This window comes from Colossoma macropomum, unplaced genomic scaffold (genome assembly GCF_904425465.1).
Source record: "Colossoma macropomum unplaced genomic scaffold, Colossoma_macropomum, whole genome shotgun sequence".
Classification (NCBI taxonomy): Eukaryota; Metazoa; Chordata; class Actinopteri; order Characiformes; family Serrasalmidae; genus Colossoma; species Colossoma macropomum.
The window spans coordinates 6,007,338-6,029,318 of NW_023494804.1; the positions used below are offsets into that span (position 1 = coordinate 6,007,338).

General features: G+C 42.1%; 1 protein-coding gene across 1 annotated transcript in view; it reads left to right on the forward strand.

Moving 5' to 3' along the window:
• The first annotated feature begins 774 nt into the window (after positions 1-774).
• The window catches only part of pcp4a (Purkinje cell protein 4a), a 40,023-nt gene continuing 18,816 nt past the window's right edge, over positions 775-21,981 (forward strand). Inside the window, exon 1 of the mRNA XM_036595814.1 lies at positions 775-861. Within this exon, the coding sequence (XP_036451707.1) occupies positions 853-861 (9 nt within the window). The 5' untranslated portion in view covers positions 775-852. The remainder of the gene's footprint in view (positions 862-21,981) is intronic.

Consider the following 21,981-nt stretch of genomic DNA (forward strand, 5'->3'; position numbering starts at 1 on the left):
TAATCTGCGAATGGTCTTGATGGACTTGAGGTCACAATTGACTATACTGAAGCCACAAATGACTATATCGAGGCCACAAATTATTATATTGAGACCACAAATTATTATATTGAGACCACAAATTATTATATTGAGGCCACAAATTATTTTATTGAGGCCACAAATTACTAAACTGAGGCCACAAATAACTATATTGAGGTCACAAATGATTATATTGAGATCACAAATGACTATATGGAGGCCACATATTTTTAGATTGATGCCACAAATTATTATGTTGAGGCCACAAATTACTACATTGAGGCCCCAATTTACTATATTGAGGTCACAATTGACTCTATTGAGGTCACAAATTACTATATCGAGGCCACAAATTATTATAGAGGCTACAAATTACTATATTGAGGCCACAAATTAATATATGAAGGCCATCCACGAGTTATAAGAAACTTAACTCGTGGACTCGTATATTATTTGTGACCTCAATATAATAATTTGTGGCCCCAACATAGTAACTCCTGGCCTTAATATCCTAATTTGTGGCCACGTCTTATTACAAGACTATCACCTTGTCACCGTTGGGGCTCCGTATGAATGAAACACATTACATCAACAATCCTCAAACTCGGACTCAGCGCAGCAGCTGCAGCGCAAACTCGCGTGTGTAGGTGCGCGTGGCTGCGTCAGAGGGAGCGCTTGAGCGCGATTGGTCCGACTAGAGCGCGAGGAGGAGCTCCCCCTATAAGAACAACGGCGCGCGCGCCCGGGAACCCCTGCATCACGGCGGCGCTGCGGAGACCTTGTGTGAGTGTGTGTGTGCGCGCGCGTATCCACTTCAGCACGTCTAACAGCATGAGTGAGGTAAGAGCTCACAGCCCGCACAGCGCGCAACCGACCGCGCGCGCTTACTGTCATTTAGAGCTCGTGCAACTTTGTGCAGCGCGACTGGGATCGAACCTGGAGTTCCCTGCCGAGCGCGTGACTCTGAATGTGCGTTATCAGCAGGTGCTTTTGAGTTTCTGTCTTTAGCGGAGCTCGAAGCGGACAGAGCGCATATGCGCCGCTGAGAGCTGCGGGAGTTTTGGGGTGGGGGGTGGTGGGGGGGTTGAGGGGGCTGAGGGGTTGCTGTGGTCCGCTGGCTAAAGGCTCTGCGTTTGGGGGGCTTTAGGCATCACAGCAGACAGCTGTCACTCAGGATTCACCAACTTCTCCTGAGAGAGCCTCAAGCGCCTCGAACAAGAGCGCAGTTTATTTCACAAGAGGCTGCAACAGCCTGGCCGATCTGATGATGATGATGATGATGATGATGATGTTGTGGAATAAACTGTAAAGTATTTTGGGAGCATTCAGAGCTGAGCGATTAATCGTCTTTAGTATGTTTATATGCGTATGTATTTACTTTGCTTGTATAGCTGATTTATAATTTCTGTGAAAAAACATGCTGTGTCTTTACAAACTTTACAGAACCTTTACAGAACCTTTACAGAACCTGTACAGAATGTACTCAACCTTTAGACCTATTACTAAAATACTAGATTTTTCTCTATACAGATACATATTTACATACTATCATCAGCAGTATATGTATATATCTATCAATATTAATATCTATCTATCTATCTATCTATCTATCTATAGGTATAGGCATTCTGTCATAAATGACTATGTCAAAAATGTATATGTATAATATATTTATATTAAATGAAAATATATATAATTTTGAAAAAGGAATTTTTTACTTGTCATAATAGAGGATGTACCTGTGCAAGTGTTTCATCATCCTAAGTATGTATATATATGTATTTACTGAATGTATATATCTATATATGACTATAATGTATATCTATGTATTAATATATGTAGTTATTTTCAGTAAATACATACATATATACAGACTTAGGATGATGATGAAACATATATATATATATATATATATATCTGCTAAAAAGGGTTCTAGATCACCAAACAACAAGGACTCTGTGACTTGTAATGATAGAGAGGTTGTAGCTGTGTGCTTATGCATTCAGATTGTTCTTTAAGTGTTCATGGTTCTATATGCATAACCATTACCTTTACTGAAGAACCCTTGAAGAACCATTGTTTTGAGGGAGTATGTAGCGGCTGTTGGAACCTTGTGCCTCAATTTTTTGATCATTTTCTGTGTTTTTACATCATTTGAAAACACCAGCCATACTTTGCACCATGTTAAAATGTCACTATGAACCGACCAGTTGAAGGTTTCCATTACCTTACATTAAAGGTAATGAACGTTTTTCCTTCTCCTCTAAAGTCACAATTTTGGACAATAACTTTTAATGGAAGTTAAAGTAAAAAGGATTTTATTCTGAGCAGTTTTGGACCATTTCTGTTGGTTCATTCGTCACGAATGAATTTTAACGCAGTATAAAGAGTGGCTTGAGTCAAATTATGCAAATACAAGATTTTTGCCTGATATATTCCTAAAGGTGTTTCTTCTTAAATCCACAATGCAACAGCAGCACAGATCCTGTGCTGACATTGCCTGCCTTTTAGTTTTAATGCCAACGTTGTGTTAAACAAATAAATATACCTTGTTTATTTATTTATTTTTGCGAGTTTGGTTTACTTCCGCCTGGTGAGGCCACTTATCGCATAACGCAATGGGCACAGCTGAGTGTGCTCATGCTGTAAAGCGTCAGCTCTCGAGCACATTGTTTCTGCAGTGCTAACTGTGTTTACTAGCGTTATTGCATCTGTTGAGGGAGCACCTGCGATGGGTACCACACATGCATGCGTGTGTGTGTGTGGAGCTGCTGCAGCAGCAGCCCTCGAAACGGCAGAGCAGGAAGAAAAACAGAACTCAAGATGTTACATAAAGGATTAGCACACGCTTTCCCGTCTGATGAACTTTTGTGTAGGAGAGAGCGCAGTGAGAGTGGCTCAGTCGGCCATGGACTGCAGCACGGTAACATCTGAAATGAAGCAGCAGCATCTCGTCGCTCTGTAGACCCTCCGCCAGCTTGACTGACGCGCCAAATTATTAGTCAAATGATGAGTGAAGGAGAGGCATGTTGCGCAGGCGAGATGTGGAGCACTGGCGCAAAGTGCATGGCAAGGAGAGTGGGCTTTGCAGAGGGAGAGGCCGCATGCAGCGCTCCCTGAATAATGAAGGGATGCTGCTGACCCTTTCCAGTGGCACGGTCTCTTCATTAAGGTCAAACGAGAGGTTGCGCTGCTAATTATTTACTTCCAGCCCTCAGCATTATCTTGCGTGTGGTAACAGACTGGTGCATGCTGCTCACCGCATTCGAGTCAGGTTCACTGGAATCCCCTGTTGGTTGATGTTAAGTCTGCTGTGTGGGAGAATGGACGGGAGGGTCTTATCAGCCACATATTGGTGGTCTTACTCTGCAGCTGCCTGTATTCTGAACACAAGCAGAAACCTTGCTCAGACACACGGCACGCTCCCACTGACCTGGGTCCGTATTCATCAAGCTCCTCAGAGCAGGAGAGCTGATCTAGATCTATCTGTTCCTGTCGGTAAGGTCATCATAAATAAGGGAGGAGTCCTAGATCAGTGCTCCTATTCTGAGAAGCTTTATGAATTAAGCCCTGGTCTTTTCGAGGTAGATAGAGCAAGGAGTGCAGACAGGAGCAGAATAATGGCATCGAAAGAATGGAGTAAACCATGTTTGACCAAAATGAAAACGTACGATAAAAGGGGGTCTTGTTGGAACCTACCTGCCCAAATACACTCTCAGAAATAAAGGTACAAAACTGTACCTGGGGCAGTTCCCCTCCTGTCACTGGGGTGGGACCCTCAAGGGTTCATCTCAGTACCTTTAGTCAGGGAACATAACTGAACCATAATCCACTGAAATGATATGTTCTAAGCTGTACTGACTCCACACACCCCGTCTCGTCTCCAGGCTTTTATTTTATTGTATCATTAAGTTATGAAAAGGTACAAATACGAACTTTTCACCTGGAAAAATGTATTTAAGGTTCACAGCTGGACCTTAAAATCACTGTTGTACCTTTGAGGGAACATTTACATTGTTTATACCTTGATGAACGAAAAATGTACCTGCAAAGTAGCTTTATTTCTAACAGTGTACATTTTAGATCTGCGCTGTAGTGACATCTGATGGGACGCCAAGTCACATTTGGCCTAGAACACTTAAGGGTTAAACGGGCCTAACCTCTCGGAAATTAGAATGCATGAAGAAATGCACCAAAACGCATTAAATCAGAAACAGAACTCGTGATACTCTGTGCTGCGGTGATGTCTCAAAAATAAAGCTGCCAAAAAGGCAATGAGTGGTTCTGCAAAACACTCTCCACACTCACATCCTATTTACATTTTTGCAAAGTTTAAAGAACCACATACTGTGAAGGTTCTGTTCCAATTGAAGGTTTTTCCTACACTCTATAAAACAAAAGTGCCAAAAAGTGTACTTTGTGCACAGCCGCAGAAGAACCACTTTTGGTTCCCTAAAGAACTCTGCGCCAGGTGCCCATTCCCCAGGCTCCGATGATGGCTGTGAGAACTGTCAGGAAGGTGGGGCCCAAATCCCAAGCATGCAAAGACGGATGGCTTTTCGAAAACCCTGCCTTCCTGCCAGCTCTTGCGGCCATCATCAAAACCTGGGGAACGAGTGGCTGCCTCAAACTTTTTAATACATGGTTCTTTAGAGGACCCCTTTTTCTTCATGCACTGTGTGAAGAACCTTTATAAAGTTTAAAGAACCTCCACATAATGTAAAAGTTCTAGGAAGAACCCTTATACTGGTGAAGAATCTCTACATTAGGTTAGGGTTCTTTAAACCTTTGAAAGACTGGTATTCACACATCTCATTTACAGACATGGGGTCTCATTTACTAATATCTTCCTAAGTCTTTTCTTATATGTGTTCTTGAAAAGGTTCTAAGAAAAAGTGTACGGCAGATTCATGAAGTGTTCTTAAACCGCAGAATTGTCCACATCTTTGTGCTCTTGAGTGTGTGCAGATTCTGTTCTAAGAACAAATCCCAAATAAAAAAAGATTGATTCATGTCAGAATGTTCGTAAAAACTGCGTAAGTGGGTTTTAAGAAGAAATTTCTTTATGAGAACGGTTGGTGAATGAGGCCCATGGTTCTTTAGCAACCCAAAGAGATTCTTCTGCTCAAGGAACCCTTTGTAGCACCTTTATTATAAGAAGGTAGCACTACACCTCCAAACCAAGAACCATTTAGGAACCTTTATTTTAAGAGTATATATTGTGGATTTCCTTATGCTTCCACTTTTACTGGAAGTTATGCAAAACATAATGTAATCAGATTGCACACAGCCAACAGTGACTTCCTACACTCTTATGGTTCTTTAAAGAACCACTTTTATATGAGATGTTCAAGTGTAACGAACCTTTTGAACGTTTAAAATATCTCCACATTATATAAAGGTTCTATGCCAGTTAAACTTCTTTTTTCCTAGAACTGTACATTCAGGCCAGTTCAACTTCTTTTTTTCTAGAACATTTAGGCGCCTTTGTTTTTAAACATGAATCATTCTGGCTTATCATAAAGGCAACAGTTATGTGGAGAACCGTGACAACTCAAAGGACCACATAAATGCTTAAATGTTTCATGGTTTCATGGTTCTTCATCATGTAAAAAGGGTTCACCAAAAAGGCTCAGCTACTGTTACAGGTCATAGAACGTTTATTTGGTATTACATAGAACACTTTTGGAGATCATTCAGGGTTGACTGACCTTGATTGACTGGCTTGATACTGGCAGACCAATGCGCGCAGGTTTCACAGCCAGAAGGCAGCGGAATTAAATCCAGACTGTCCAGATTTGGTGGGCAGGGTTGACAGGTCTGTCCTCCTTCCATAGATATTAATCGGATTTTTAAATCGCTTGTTGTTGCCACGTTGGCTTATGTAATGTAGGGTAGATTTTAGATCTGGGCTATAGTGACATCTGACGGGACGCAGAGTCGCATCTGCCATGGAACACTTAAGGGTTAAACGGGACTAACCTCTCGGAAATTAGAATGCATGAAGAAATGCACCAAAACGCATTAAGTCAGAAACAGAACTCATGATACTCTGTGCTGCATTGATGTTACATGCAGGGATGCGGGACGGTGGTCGGAGCACCTGTGTGTGATGTATATAGTAACGTTTCTTTGGGTAATTCGTGGGGCGAGCCTATATACACTTATAAATGACACATTCAAATGCTGGTTCTAGATAAACTTTATGCAAATGAGCTAAGTGGTGACCAATCAGATTGTTAATATGTGGTCAGGTAGCCACATCCATAGTGAAGTATGCAAAACATGGAATGTTATTATTACATTTGTTTAAATGTTGAAGTTATAAAAGAGTATTATGCCACTCGGGGGCTCACAGCTCGGCCTACACTTTTACTCTAGACACCTGAATCTTCTGCAGCCCCCTCGGGTTGCATGAGTTTCGCATGTTTGCTCGGATGAGCTCACTGTTTATGGTATAGTATCACTCATTTCTCCATTAAACTGATATGTGACAAGGCCACAGCACTCCTGTACATTCTTTTGCTTGACCACTCGGTATATATTGTTAATACAACGTAGCACTAGGTCAGTTTAGTGGTCTGTTTAGCAGCCGTGGGATGTTTGATGCCGTAAACATAATGCCACCCAAATTCAACACCTCCCCCTGCAATGCTAAGTTTTGCAGCCAGGCTGGATGGGGATGCGAAGTAGCTCCTCGCCTGCCGCAGGGCGCAAACGCTGGATGTAATCAGGCCTGACAATTGGTTTTCGTACATTATGGTCCAACGGTCTCGTTGCTTCCACATGGGTAAAGAGGAAATATACAAGCTGCTCATATGAAAGAAGGAAGCTCAGGGATAAATGAAATGAAACAGCAATATGGCAACTTAACAGTCTGTTCAGCTATAGCTTCTATAGCCACTATGTTCATTGCTTTCCCCACTGTGATCATTGGCCAATTTCTAGCACGGCAGTAATGTACCGTTCGGCTCCCGAGCAATAAGGATCCGCAGTGCTGGCTCTGACAGTTGCCGTCAGCGCACCCTTTCAGAAGACAACTCTGGGGAGCGCCGAGCCGCTCTGCAGTCTGTCCTTTTCCCCCAGAAGTGTCAGCGGCTGCACGGTACACGGTATCGACCCAGCCTGTCACTTCTTACAGCCGTAATCAGCAGAGAGGGATTTCTTCTGCGCTTCCTCCCCTATCAGAGAGGAGTCAGGGGCTGCGGAGATTACTAGCAATTAGCAGAGAGGCTCGGCTGTGCCAGAAGCAGCGCAATGAAAGACAAAGCCGCACTTCTCTGAACGTTTGGAAACCCAAACGGCAGATTAAAGGAGAAGAGAGTGAATTAAATCCCGCCTTAGAAAGGCAGCGTCTGACAACTTTGATGGAACTGGAAGGAGAGGAACGTCTGGAGTAGAATCGAGACCCGCTAGCAGAGAGCGCAATGCAAGTCAATTAGCTCTAAACAAAGCAGAAGTGGATCGCGGCTGGCTTCTTTATGACTTGTCAACACCAGACGAAAGACCGCTCTGCGGGACTTGACAGCATGATTTGAATATACTCACAGGGAGAGTTGGGCAAGGGCTGGCTTGTCTCGCTAGTCTCCTAATACAGGCATGCTTAAATCCCCTTTTATGAATCTGTTTCTTTGTGTTTATCAGCAAGGCTGTTTCTTGCTATAAGTGCTATATGCAGTTGCTTAGGGCCCCCCGAGCTACAGAGGGGCCTGTAAGTGTGTAATTTTTACATTTATTTTGTCAATCATTATATTAGTATAGAAATACTTTCTGAGAAAATCATTGCTTGAAAAAACAAAGTACTTAAGCACACTTTGTTATTTTTACATTTACATTAGGCTTGTGACAGTTAATACGAGTTACCATGGTAACACTGATAATAAAAGCTCATTGTTTAAAAAGAACATACTCCATTTATTAATTATTTCATGCAAACCAGAGCAAGTCACTAGTATTCCCACATGTGAACTAGGGATGTGCATTCCGACTCATTTTTATGTATGAGAATGTGTAAGAGTTCATAAATGGATATCCAGTTATCTGCAGAGAAGGAAGACCAGGCACTAAGGCTGACCTTTTTATGTGACAGCACTGGTGTTGCCAAAAAATATAGCAGCACACAGAAAATATACATTTTAATATTCAAAAACAGGCAAACCAGTAGGTTAATGTGTTGGATGAGTAGCAGAGGCTGCCCCTTTCGGATGAGCTAATGAGCTAACAGGGCTGACCACCGTCACATTGGATTCTGATGAGGACTTATTTTCCACACTAGGTGCTTCCTCCTCAGTGGATGATGTGCCATTATGTTGTCAGAGAAATATATTGTCATTGTTTCTGGACCTAGCTAACATCAGCTAAAGTAGCTAGCCTAGTCAACGATACAGCCGTGCTCTCACCGCCATTTCAGTCATGTCCTTGACAACACGTTTTTGGCAACGCGCTCACGTTCAACCACTCATGTTTTGGAGTAGTAAGGTATAAAATAACATGTTTACTCGCATATGTGAGCAAAACAGTCGCATATCACTTAATTGGTAGCCTATAAATTTTCTCCACCTTCCTGTGATGAAATGTAATTAATATCTGAATAGTGATTTCAGTATTTGAATACTGGCACCATGAACATAACTGAGCTTTTAAACATGAGTGGTACATTAATACCACATATATTTTACTTAACATTGATGAGATTGATCTATAAAGCAAAAATGTTGAGCTAGTTTGGTGATACACACTCATGAGGCGGGGCACGGTGTGCCATTGTGGCAGGCAAAGATGAAGCCTGTATGAAAAGCTGCCTATGATATGGGTACGTTTTAAGACGTCCAAAGTCCGCAGCTCTTGGGAAAAGCACTGTTATGTCTTCAGCTCTTGAACAGTTGGACATCAAGTGAAACGGCCTCAGACTAAAGTCCATGTGTCAAACAGAAGGCCGTCAGGTCTGTGGCACAGTCCTATTCAGCCCTTGAAATTATTTTAATTTTCTATGAAGATTAGCCCGTTTCACAATGTGCTTTACTACAATCCCCAGCATGCAATGCAATGTAATGTATACTCCCCCTGCCCCAACAACAGTCTATGAGCAACAGTTACATGTAGCTAATGTAGCCTATATATACTGATAGTTCAAGTATATATATAATATTTTAAGGTTTATCACAAGTGTCTATATTTTGGCATATTTTAAATAAACAATGGCCAGTTGGGGTCAGACTTTTTAATATGGCCCTTTTAGTGGTTAAGTTTGACACCCCTGGACTAAAGGCATCAGGCAAAGCAGCTGCAGTGAATAAGCTTCAACTCACACGCTATCACTGTGTTTGATCCCACGTCTCCTTCAGTGTTAGGGACCGTCATAAAACTACCAGAAGAAAAAAGATGAAATCTCCCCTCTTTCCACTCCAAAGTCCTAGTCTGATTATCTTCAACACAGTTACCTGAATAAGCGGCCTCTGTGACCAGCACAGGCCTTGTTTACATACAAAATGATATGGAGTAAGTGCGGGCTGTAAGACACGGGAACAAGATTCATCTGAGTGGGCACTTGGGATCATCCTCCTCGACATACTTTGCCACGATTCATCGACAGAGTTGGTGACTGATCCCCACAGTGAGAAGGGATTACTCTCTAATAATCTGCAGTTCATCTACCATCATCAGCAATGCCTGCCTGCCACTGGTGAGAGTCTCTATAGCTAGACTGTGAAGACCAGTGACAAGGGTAAAGAGAAAGATGCAAAAGGCTGGTTAACTTGGTTAGCTTAGGAGGATGTTCTGCAAACTGACTTGTGTCTCGAGGCTTGTACTGGCACTGCTGATCCTTCAGGGCAGTTGCTTCCCACTGACAACATGAAGGCTTGCCACTCAGAACATGACAGGCAGCCGTCCAGTCAGGCCGGTCACATGTTCGGACAAAGCGAAGTGTCCTCTGATGTTGAGAGATCTGGAGCGGTGCTCAAAGCCTGCTGGTGCTGCCGCTAACGCTAAATATTTGATGAGGCCATCCTTTTTGGATCATTAGTCGTGCTTGGATTATCTCAACAGGAAAAGGGGGGGGGGACGCAGTGGGTTCTGCTAATCGGCGAACTGAAACAGAAACGTAGGCCGGATTAAGACAAAAACAGAGTGAATGGGATAAGGCATGTTCATTTGAGAGGTGCGTGGGGCGACAGCAGTAATTAAATATTCAAAAGAGAAAGGCGGCTGTCAGTCATTTGTTCATTTTTTCCCTCATGGTACTGCACATTCACCTGTCTCCCAGTCTCGCTTTCTTTCTCTCTCCCTCGCTGGCTTCTTTGCTCTCTTTCGTTATCTCTGATGTTTATCCTTTGGGGTATGAAAATGCATGGAAATATTTACATATGGCTCGGCTGACTTGCAACGCAATGCTCAGAAAGAGTGCCTGCTACATCTCATGGTACTGAGTATGAAATTTTCAATCCCACGTTCAGCTCAGTTTATTTGCTCTGTATCTTTTTTATTTGGAGTCGTTCTCAGCCAACGGGAAAACCAGAGCTGACGTTTGTGTCGTCTGGATGCACGTGTGTTTGCAGCAAGGCTAAAACAGTACAATAAAGGGTAAACGCCAAAGCTAGCCAAAAACCGTCCTGGCGGTGTACTTTCTCGGTCACTTCGCAAGGTCGTTCCAAACTTTTCTGTCTCAATGTGGCGTTTGTCATAGTGACTGTGCAAGCGTTTACACATGAATGGCTTGAGACAGCGCGGACAAGCGAGCGCTGCAGTGCGGCCATCACCATCACAAGAGCAGAAAGAGTTGCCATCACTTGAAACACAGAATACAGCATTTTGCAGGCGTTGCCTTTCCTTGCTGAGTCGTCCTGATAGCCAATAGACCATCACAGCGTAGCGTTTGGCTTAGCTTTCTTATGCTGTGTGCACTGCATTTGACAGCTAATCCTCCAGGTTGTTAACATGTGGACACTTTGCACATTGCAGCTCTGGATTAATTTGATTATTCAGTTTCAATACATTAAACATAGAGAGTTACTGCTGAGCTGGCATGGCATGAAGATCCAAGTCTTCTGAGAAATGGAACTGCTGACTCGGAGAGTCCGGCAGCAGAAATAGATGTTAATTAAAGGAGCATGCATGGACGCCTGAACATGCAGTGCGGCCTTTGATTTGGACTGTGCCACCAATGCTGTTAACATGACAAGTTTAATGTCTTGCACACAAATGTTTACGCTTGTAAAGTCCTTTTGTCCTTTTTGCAAAATAATGTTATGTATTATCAAGTTTGGTCATGATTTTACACTTCCATATCTTATATATACCAAGTCAAGTCAAAGTTTATTTATATAGCACTTTTTACAACAGGCATTGTCACAAAGCAGCTTTACAGAAAAATCCAGGCCCAAGCCCCCATGAGCAAGCCAAAGGCGACAATGGCACAGACAAACTCCCTAAGAGCAACAGGAAGAAACCTCTATATATCTCAGATTATTATTATTATTATTATTATTATTATAAATAATTTAATTTATTAAAATGTACAGTCTCACTTTATTGGCTTAGTGATTTGTTTGCAATGTAAATGATAAACAGGGTATCCATAGGTCATTATAGAACATATTTAGCTGCCTCAACATTCTCCACAAGAAGGAGCTATTAGCACTCAGCATCACTGAAAGCAAGGAAACTAGCAGGATCTCAGTAATGCATGCATGTTTGTAGTTGCAGATTGTAAAATTAAATGTTTGTTACAAATTATATGTATTATTTAAAATAAAAGTGTATATGAAGTATAACTAGATCTAGGCAGAGCTAATAGGCTAACAGGCTACTCCAATAACATTCAGGTTAAGGCTTTATTTACTGTAAAACTGCAACATACAAAGGAAACAATGTACTAATTGAATCTGTTACCAGCTTTAAATGCTTTAAACATTAATGTGTAAGTAAAGCTAGTCCAAGTAGTATAAAACCCTAGCTTAGCTGCTCACATTGAAATTCCCATAGAGATGCTGGTGTAAAGTCAGACTACTTATAAAGTAAAGACTTTTGCATTTAATTTTTCTTTCACTGGTCTTTCTGTCAGTAAGAAACAGCCTAATGAATATGACCATTTCTATGACTAAATTAATCAGTAAAATAATCGGTACATTGCATAACTACAAATATGATGGATGGTGACAGCTCTACTCCTGTAATTCATACAGACAGACCTCGTCGCAGTATTCCTGACATGCTCATAATGGCTCAAGCAAAGTCGCTGATATGTATGATAGCCTCCTTCGTCCAACTTGTTCATTCCATTAATCTGAGCCATCTGTTATCCTTCAAATGTGTCACTTCGGCTTCGTATGAACAGGAGGCCCGTTTTTTTTCCTCTACTGTAGTCATCTGTGGCCTAGTTGAGAGTCTCCCCTTTAAATTGTTAATAGACATTGAGTGCAGCATGGAACCCCTCTGGAGTGCTCAAGCTGCCAAAAGACCCAAAATAGCTCCACAAACCTCTTGGAAAAAAAAAGCATTATTTATTTATTTATTTTTCTAATCCCCTCACTCTTTTGGCGCTGGAGGAATCACTGGGAGGTGTAAGAATGTATTTATGCTGGGGGTTTTTTTTCACAGCGTCTGGGGTTTTGTTCATTTCATTTGCATTTTCTGCAGATCAAAAGGAAAGCGTCTGCTGGATGATTTGCATTGACTCTCTGAAGACATAAAGGTTCTGTGTATAAGCCCAAAAGTTGGATCCTTTATGTGCATAGGGCTGTGAATATGACCGCTACGGGGTGAGGATGTTGGTGGCCGGACCCTATCCGCAGATGAGCAGCAATACTTTTTATATCCATGCCTCTTAAGTGCTTAAAATGCCCAACGACTTGTGCCGTGCATAACCAACTGATGAAAGCTGATGGAGATCACTGAGCACTCCGAGAGATCAATGTGCTCAAAGGTGCTCCTAACAGCAGCTCTATAATGCTTGAGATTAACATTAAGACAAGAGGGGCTCGTCCGGGATTAGCAGGAGGAGGAAAAGCCCAGGCAGGAAAAGGTTAAGCCCTGTGGTTTGTGCCTTGGCTCTACTTCAGGTTATGAAAATTGAGAAGAACTTATCGATGGGGATCACTAAGCACTCTGAGAGATCAATGTAGTCAAAAGGTTTTGCTAACAGCAGCTTTAAAATGGTTAAGATTAGAATTTATGTCTGTATATCGGCTAAGACAGCAAGTTCGATCCCCAGATTTGAGTCCAAAAGAGCAAAACTGGCCTTTATTGCTCTGGGTGGGTAGGATGGCTCCCCGCTCCCTCCATCACTCAGTGCAATACCAGCTAACATGACAGAATTGGCAGTTAGCATTCTCCTCCAAGCGTGTTGAGCTGTCAAATCATGTTTGCAGTGCAGATGGCTAGCATGTCTTGGGGGAACCACATGCTAGACTTCATCCTCCCAGCTTGGTAGCAACTAAATTCTAAATCTAACAATACTGACAGTGTTAACCTGAACATTGCTAGCCTAAAGAGTCACTGAATGGAAGTATTTAGGCATTTGGATAGACGAGAAACTGAACTTTAGACATCATGTAAATATACTTACAAGGAAACTGAGGGAAAAGTTTCTTTATCTGATTGTTGAAGCTACTTTTATGACTGTTGGAGAGGTTGTCTATAGGCATGCTGCACTCAGTACTTAGTAAGCACTTAGACTCAGTTTATCGCTCTGCTCTTTGCTTTATTACTGGAGATAATTACAACACTTTTATAAGCAAAAGTGGGACGGCATTCTCTAACAATTAGGCATGTATTATTATTGATAAGGCCCTCATTGGTCAGTTGTATTCCATGTATTCTTATACTGTATATGATGGTTTTTATCTCAGTCATTCCAGTGACTGGTTACACTAAAGGGTCTGAAAAAAACTGTTTTTTACTAAGTTGGAACAATTTGCAAAATAGTCTTAAATGAAATGCTGCTGTTTTTCTTAGATATTTTAGACGGTTTGTTTCTCATTGCTTTGTCTCAGTGTATAAATCTTTGAGTTAAAGTCTCCTTTAATGTTTTTCTTTATTGTTCCCCCATTGTCAATCTCTTTATATAATTAAATATATAATAATTATATATGTATAACAAAACAATCAGACCAAAATGTGAAACTGCAAAACTTCACCAAATGTTTCAGTAGTGACTGTTTCAGTAATGACAATTTGAGCTCATTTTGAGCAGAACTGTGTGTGTTGACTAGCAAAGATAGCTTTGAACAGTTACACACATAAAATCATAACATTTTTCATAACACAAAAAGTTACTTAGTTGCAGAAAAAATCTATTTTGGTAGTGACAGTTCTTAATGTTCTACACTGATTTTCAGACTTTGGGACACACTTATTTCAAAACAGTGGGATCTAACTGCTCACCATGTGGCCATGAGGGACAGGGATGCAGCCTCACTTCCTGCTCTAAAATTCAGGGGCGTGGCTAAAATAGGCTCTGCCTATGGACTAAAACTCAAAGTTTCAGTAATGATATAAAAACGTGGGACAGCTTTTTTAAAAGTAAACTTATGACATTTCTTTCAACTTCACCTCAAAAGAAATCAAAAATACACAAATGTAAATTTCCCAATAAAAAAAACATATAATTGATCATTTTTTTATATATTCCACTTATTACTATCTTATTCAATTCTTTGGGTTTAAATAGATCAAAACATAATCCTTGTAAACATCTAAGATGTGAATTCTAATTGTTTTTAATAGTTTTATTTAGGACTGCAGTTTGAACTAATTTGGTCCAATGGTCCACATATAAGGGGAGGTCTAGCTAACGAGTACAACTGGCCACGACTAACCTGGGGAGAGAATTGGCTAAAAGTCCACCGTTCGACGACCCATAAGTCCCAAGTGAGTCGGGCAGGAACAGGTTAAGCCCTGAGGTGTAGCGTGGTTGCCGTGACTGGGGGTGGCAGTGCCAGTTGCTCTCTGAGGGGCTGGGTAGTGCTGAGCTCAGTGCTCTCGGGTTAAACGTGCTGCACCGAGCTGCGTGCCAGGCTCTGCAGGCGCCACAAATCTGGTGTGTGTGTGTGTGTGACAGGACACACAGTTCCAGCGCACAGAGAGCGAGCGAGCCACTGGCTACGAGCCTGGAATGATGGGAGAGATATCGTTCTGTCACCTCACTCCCTGCAATGGCTTTTCAACCAGCAGCGCTCTGCGGCGACACTCCGGCTCTCAGTGACCCACTATCTGTGAATCAAAATTGACTGCAGAACATATTACAGAGTTACAAAACTGTATAGCGAGCTTATTTTTTCCCTGCGCTCCACTCAAACCCACTGCTCAGTCGGCTGTTCTACCTCCCCCGTTCTTTCAGTGCTCGCTGCTTATCTATGCTGCACACTACTCCGCTGCTCTCAAGCCATCAGCTCTATGCCGTTTCATCCGAGCAGAAGAAGAGCAGGCAGTGCTCTTCAGCTTTTGTTTGCTCAACATTTCAATGGGTCCACACTGCACTCCAGGCCTTTTTAGCACTATCCTATAACAGTGCTATGGTTTGTAGAGGTGGGAGTATTGAGTTGAGTCCAAAGTCCAAGTCCCAAGCCAAGACAGGCAAGTCTCAAGTCTTACCTCGAGTCCTAAACAAGCATGTATTCTTCAGCAAATGAAAGCATGTTAAAATACCATCCTCATATTATTATATAACCAATTAAAATGAACCTTTTTTTATTTACTACTAATTCATGGTGCAAAGTTTCCACTGCAGAATTTCATAGCTGACTAGCAGCTTAGCTTGTTAGCGTTACCCAGTACTGCCCATCCTGCCAAGCAGTACAAACTGATGGTCATTTGTGGGTTTTAATGCATTCAGATAAATCATTGTGGCATGTTTTCATGTGATGCACACCAATGACACTAATTAGCTGAACACACACACCTTATCTAAGATGCTTTTCCTCTTGGGCCTATCCCAGCACTCATTATGTGGAAGGCAGGAAAGACCCTGGACATGTCGCCAGTCCATCACAGGGCTAACTAGCTGAACAAAAACCTAAAAATGTATTAGCTTGAATTTAGATGTCAGAAAAAAAAATGTCCAGAAACTGGACAAATCACACTTATCTTGTCTCACTTTATCATCTGAAATAAGTAGGCATCTGACGACTTTGCTGTTGTGGGCCTTCAAATATACTTTCGATGCAGTTTTGGTCTGCATACACCCTGAAACGAATCCTTTCACATGTAAGGTAACCGACTGTAGAGAGTCTCATTTGCAGATAGGTGCTTCTCCATTGGTGCTTTTTGACCACATGGTACAGCTCAACTTGACTTAACTTGCTTTTGGTACCAGCTACTTCGTTTTCCACTGCAGATATAGTGCCCCCTCAATGTAGCTGGTTGTCATAGCAATGCCACAAGAAACTGCTGTGATGTGAAGGGGACAAATTTGGTTCAGAAGAGGCTGATATCAGCAAGACAGAAGACTGAAAAAAAAAACAGAAGAGCTAGATGGTACACTAACCTGGTTGCTAACATTAGCGTATGTGTTGTATAGGTTAAAAGTATAATATAAACAAAAACACGGACTTACTTTCCTCTGGTTTAAGCTTTAGCTCAGCCATAGCTGGTTTTCTCGCATCTCTGGCAGGAAACTTTTCCAAAAGTGGAACAGTTTGTTGAAAAATGTCTCTCAATGAAGTCAACTTCTGGTTCGCCAGCTTCTTGTTCGAATTTTCCCGTTCCGCCTGAAATGGAGCCTGACGCGCCAGAATGTAAACTGCTGCACTATTTAAGGAGGAACAGGAGAATTCAAACAAGAGGCTGGCTTCAGCTTCGCGACTTTTTAGTGTTTGACAGTTTCTCATTGCAGATTAAACATATCAGGAAACCAGCTGAGTTCTTATAAATGTAAATAAGTCCATTTGTCTCTAAATTATTGATGTTCGTCTTGATGTTCAACGTTCATTTCTCTTTGCCCTTTCCTTAGCTACTAGCTAGGCGAGATTGTTGTCTGCATTGCAATGGTGACCAGCAGTCTGCACCCGCAACTATGATACCAATAACAGTACCAGGTACCAAGTACCAAGTACCAGGTTTGTCTATTGGAAACCCAAAAAAGGCGAGTAGAGTTGAGTAGAGTTGAACCGATACCATGTGGTGGAAAAGTGCCACATGCTTCCACAGCTCAGGTCCAAGTCAAAGTCTGAGTTATTGGTGTTCGGGTCAAGTCGAGATGCAAGTCTTTTATGATTTGGTCGAAATCTCAAGTCTTCAAATCTAGTCCAAGTTATGTGAGTCAAGTCCACACCTCTGTTGATGTGTGAAAACCTGAACCTTCTCACCATTTCACAGTACAGTTCAGTCTGTGCTGGTATTTTCTGCAGATTTTGGGACCGTTGAACTGGACGGTTTGCACAGAAAACTGAGAGTTCCTGCCTCCAGTGGAAGAACGTCAAATGTTTGATTCTAGAAGTGTATTCAAGCCTGAATAGATGCCAATAGCCAATGAAAACAGAGTGCTCATCATTAGAGTACCTCCATGTTCTTTTTTTGCTATGTGCCCCCTAGTAGTGAGGGGGCACTTATTTTTGTGCAAGTTTGGATCACCAGGTTGGGTAGCATGTGATCCCTTTGCCAGTTTTTCAGTCATCATACAAATCTACAGAAATCGGTTGGAAAGCCTTGAGATACCCAGTCTTTTCATAATCTTTTAGAAAAAATTAAACCTAGGAAGTGTATCCAAGGCTTCAGAGGGACATATGGAGGAGCCGGTGTGTGAACACACTCCCTTTCCTCTGGGAGGGAGTGGAGGAGAGCTTTGGTCCAAATGTGTCCCAGCTGGGTTTCCGGCTCCAGAGAAGAACTCATTATTTTCTGCAATTACGAAGTCTTATCAACAGGATTCTGCGCTTCTCCCTTTTTATCTCCTCTCTGCTGGCTGGAATCATCACTTGATTTCCCTCTGGCTCTCCGACCCACGAGGAGATGATGCTTTTTGGTTTTTTAGGCCAGGAGGTGTGGGCGGGGTGGGTCTGCTATGTGTTACCACAGCCAGGACTCACGGCTCTCTAGGAGCTTCCTCTCAGCCTTCAGGCTGGTGCACATTCAAGCTAGTGGCTCCATTTGGCTCCCATCATGGGTTCTTCACACCACATGCAACATGCTATGGTAAGAATAACTTCACAGAGAAATGCTTATGAAGCTAATAGTCAATTTTAGGTAATGGGAGAGCTATTTGTGTAATGCTAACTGGTGGCTCCATTTGGCTACCCTGACAAGCATTTCACACCACAGGCAACATGCTATTGAATGAAAAACATCGCCCAGAAGTGCTTGTGGAGCTAACAATCCCTATTAGCCTTCATTCATTATTAGCAACGTAAGCAGGGTTGTAAGAAACATTGGTAATTTAATTAGATTGACTGTAACTTGTTCTTAACTTGTATTCAACTATGTATCTCACATCTTAACTTTTCTAGCGCACTATTCGCTCTAATGATGACCTCATTCTAGTCTTAACCTGAACATTAACACTAACCCTAATGGCGCTAAGAATCAGAGCTCCACCAGCTAGTCTGCCAACAATTTGAGCATCTGTATTTGATCTATAAATAACCATCTAAATAAGGTTGGGCCCATTACGCTGTGTATTCATGGCACAACATCACGATTCTCGTGAAAGATTGACGATGACAGGTCATGTACAAGTTGCGTAATGGCCTGCTTGGCAGCCATGTTGTGCGATTGTTCCAGCTCCAGAGTTGAATTAGCAGTAAACGGTTGTATGATTGCTGGCACTTTGCAAGAACACATGGTCTTTTTGATGATGGGGCATTCTCCTCCGCCCACTGCTGCTTTCTGCTGACCAAGGCTTTCCTTCTGTGCTCCTTGCTGACTTGTCTGTTGCATCCGAAGTGGTCAGCTTGGTTTTCGAGGTAGCGGATATAAAGGAGTGGCTGGTCTTTTGGGGTTAGCCATAGCCATGTGTTCAAAAGAAGCCGTGGACCAGCTGATACTGGTGGCTGTATAACTTATATTTTCCAAATTCTGCAAGCGTCTGACAGTCAGATGCACATGTGTGGGACAAATGAATTAAAAAATACAATGAAGCTGAATTTGGCTTCTTATTCAAATTTCCCCTTCCACCTTAAATGGTGCAGCAGTTGAATTCAGGCACCTGTAGGTGTCAGAATGTAACCGCTGCTCTATTTAAGGTGTAATGGAAACTTTGAACAAAAAGTTGCCCAATAAGAGGTCAACTTATTCATATGTGAATTTCAGGCCTGCAGGGCCAGTGTTAGAAAGGAATATTGACATGGGTCACAAGGTGGTTGCTAAGGTGTTGCTAGGTAGTTGCTAAGGTAGCACAGATGGTTGCTATGGTGTTGCTAGGGGTTTGGTATTGTATCCCAGGTGGTTGCTAGACGGTTGCTATGGTGTCCCAGGTGGTTGCTAAGGTGTCGTTAGATGGTTGCTATGGTATCCAAGGCGGTTGTTACGGTGTTGCTAGGCGGTTGCTATGGTATCCCAGGTGGTTGCTAAGGGACTGTTGGATGGTTGTAGTAGTTCGGTTTCTTTTTACTGTTTTGCGCAATAAAAAACATTCAAATGAAATATAATAATAATTTTAAAAAATCAGATTTACTTTGGTTGTTATAAATGTTTCTTATTAAGTGAAGGGAGAAATCTGGGAAATAAGCCCTTGTTAACCTACAAAAAGCATCTAAAAAGATTTTACTTGGAAAATTATATACACTGTGACACATAATAGAACAGGCAGAAATTCATATTATGTTATAGTTTTTTGGCCTCCCTTCATACTAATATGCGTCACTTACAAGCACGAGTGGGAACCTTCAAGGCGGAAAGATCAGATCTGAGAGAAACATCGGAATTGAGCAGTAGGGCTTTTAACGAGAGCAGGAATCTTTTTCATGCCGGGAGGGTAATGGATGCTAATTAACCGACAGGTGCGACCTGCCTGTGGTCATCTGGGTTATCTTCTGCCCCTTTTACTTGATGTAGTAGTGGTCTATGAAACATGGCCTGTAGGCAGAGCCGTGCTGAGTTCTAATCTTCCACAGCAGCTCTCTGCAACCTTCTCGTGCTTCCCCTCCACATGAGACGTCTGCTTGCCCCACGTCTCAGCTGACCATCCTTCTTTTTGCCTCGCAGTATGTCCACTCAGATCTCCATCTGCTTTCATTGAGCTTTGTGTGCTTCAGCCTTGGATTTCCAACTCTGGAGCCTGTCCAGCTTTATTTTTGTCTGAGGTGATGCAGAAATAGTTTCTCTCTCATGATATTTGTTTAATAAAAGCTGCAGTTTTGGGGGGAAAAAACTTTTTATTCATGGGAATCTGCCAGATGTTCCCTGTTTTCCATCATCCTGGAGAAATCTGGTCCCCACAAAGTGCAAAATACGAACACACACAAAGCATTTTCGCACAACAGAATGTGCAACACTGAGAACCATCTGCCTCACTGAATTTGTGTGGCACACTTTCAGCAGAGTGTTTCCTGTTCACGTTCTGGGCCCTGGCCGAGGCATGGACCACCTCCCAGTGCCCCCCAGCAGAAGGGCTGCCCTGTAGGGCTGCTTGGGCACCTCCTGGCTGCAGGCACTTGGCTCATTTTGATCCAAGGCTCATCTAGCTAGAGGGACGAGGGATGTCCCGATCAAGTTAAAATGCTGCATGTTAAAGTGAGTAAAAACAGTTCAAATTACATTTGATACGCTACCAATAGCTTTAAAACAGTACAGTAGGTAACTGCATAAAGATGACCACACGTCAGATGCACTGCATCACGAAGTGTCCAAAATTTAAACATCATGGTGCACACATCTCTTCCAATGTTTGGTGTTGATGTTCGAAGACGCCCAGAGCAGCTCAATTTCTCTGACCACGCATATTAAATTAAACACAGAATGTATGTATGATCACAAAAATTGATGGTAGGTAACATGACTTGAAATTTAGACTGAAAAAGGCTGTGAAATCCTTTAGATGAGTGACCTGTGGGCAGTGGGATGATCCTCCTGGAGATTTTTGAAGTTGCAAAGCATTCCCTCCTCATTCATGACATCATCAGCCATTAGTCGACACTGACTTGACTTTCATTACATAACTGTCGGCTTTAAAATATCTGAAGTCATGCGAACCTAGTCTGTGGTTGCTTTAATATTAGATCTATTATTATTATTATTTGATCGATAGTCAGTTCACTCCTTGGTGTTGCCACATCCATCCATAACCAGGAGTCCAAGACAGCATAACAGGCCTCTCTGTCTTGATGCTGCTGGGGTCCCCTTTGGAGTCTTGGTTCCTCTCAAGGTTTCCTCCTCTTGTTCTTAGGCAGTTTTTCCTTGCCACTGTCGTCATTGGCGACGCTCATGGGGGCTCAGACTCTGATTTTTCTGTAAAGCTGCTTTGTGACAACACCTGTTGTAAAAGCGCTATATAAATAACTTTGACTTGTTCTCTTGGTCCGAATTTTAACCAACATGCTGGAGAACGATTCATATTTTTTGTGTTTTTCTCCTTTAACATATTAAATTCTGTCCCCAGAGTAGCTGGTGAGGACTCGTGTCCATGTTGGTCATAGTAATATGTATCAGCATGTGGAACTGGAGCTTTCTGTGTGTTACTTTGTGTCCTATCAGTGTGTAAAAGAAGCTCCATGCTGCCTTTACTGTTTGATGAACAATGGTAGTTTCTGTGCAAGCGTGCACACACATTCAGAATTCATTCACATGGCTATGGAAATGCTTATAATTGATTTGCTCCATCAGAATAACAATATTTCTATCCATGTATTTCACTGCTGTTGGAACAAAACCTTGTATCTCCATTTTTGTCATTTTTCAGTTTTTGACTTAATTTGGAAATGCCTGTTGTCCTTTTCATTGTGTGTAAATTTCATGATGAACGGACCAAAAGAAACGGCCCAAACTGACATGGAAGTATGTCTGGTTCCATTCACTTACATTAAAAGCAAA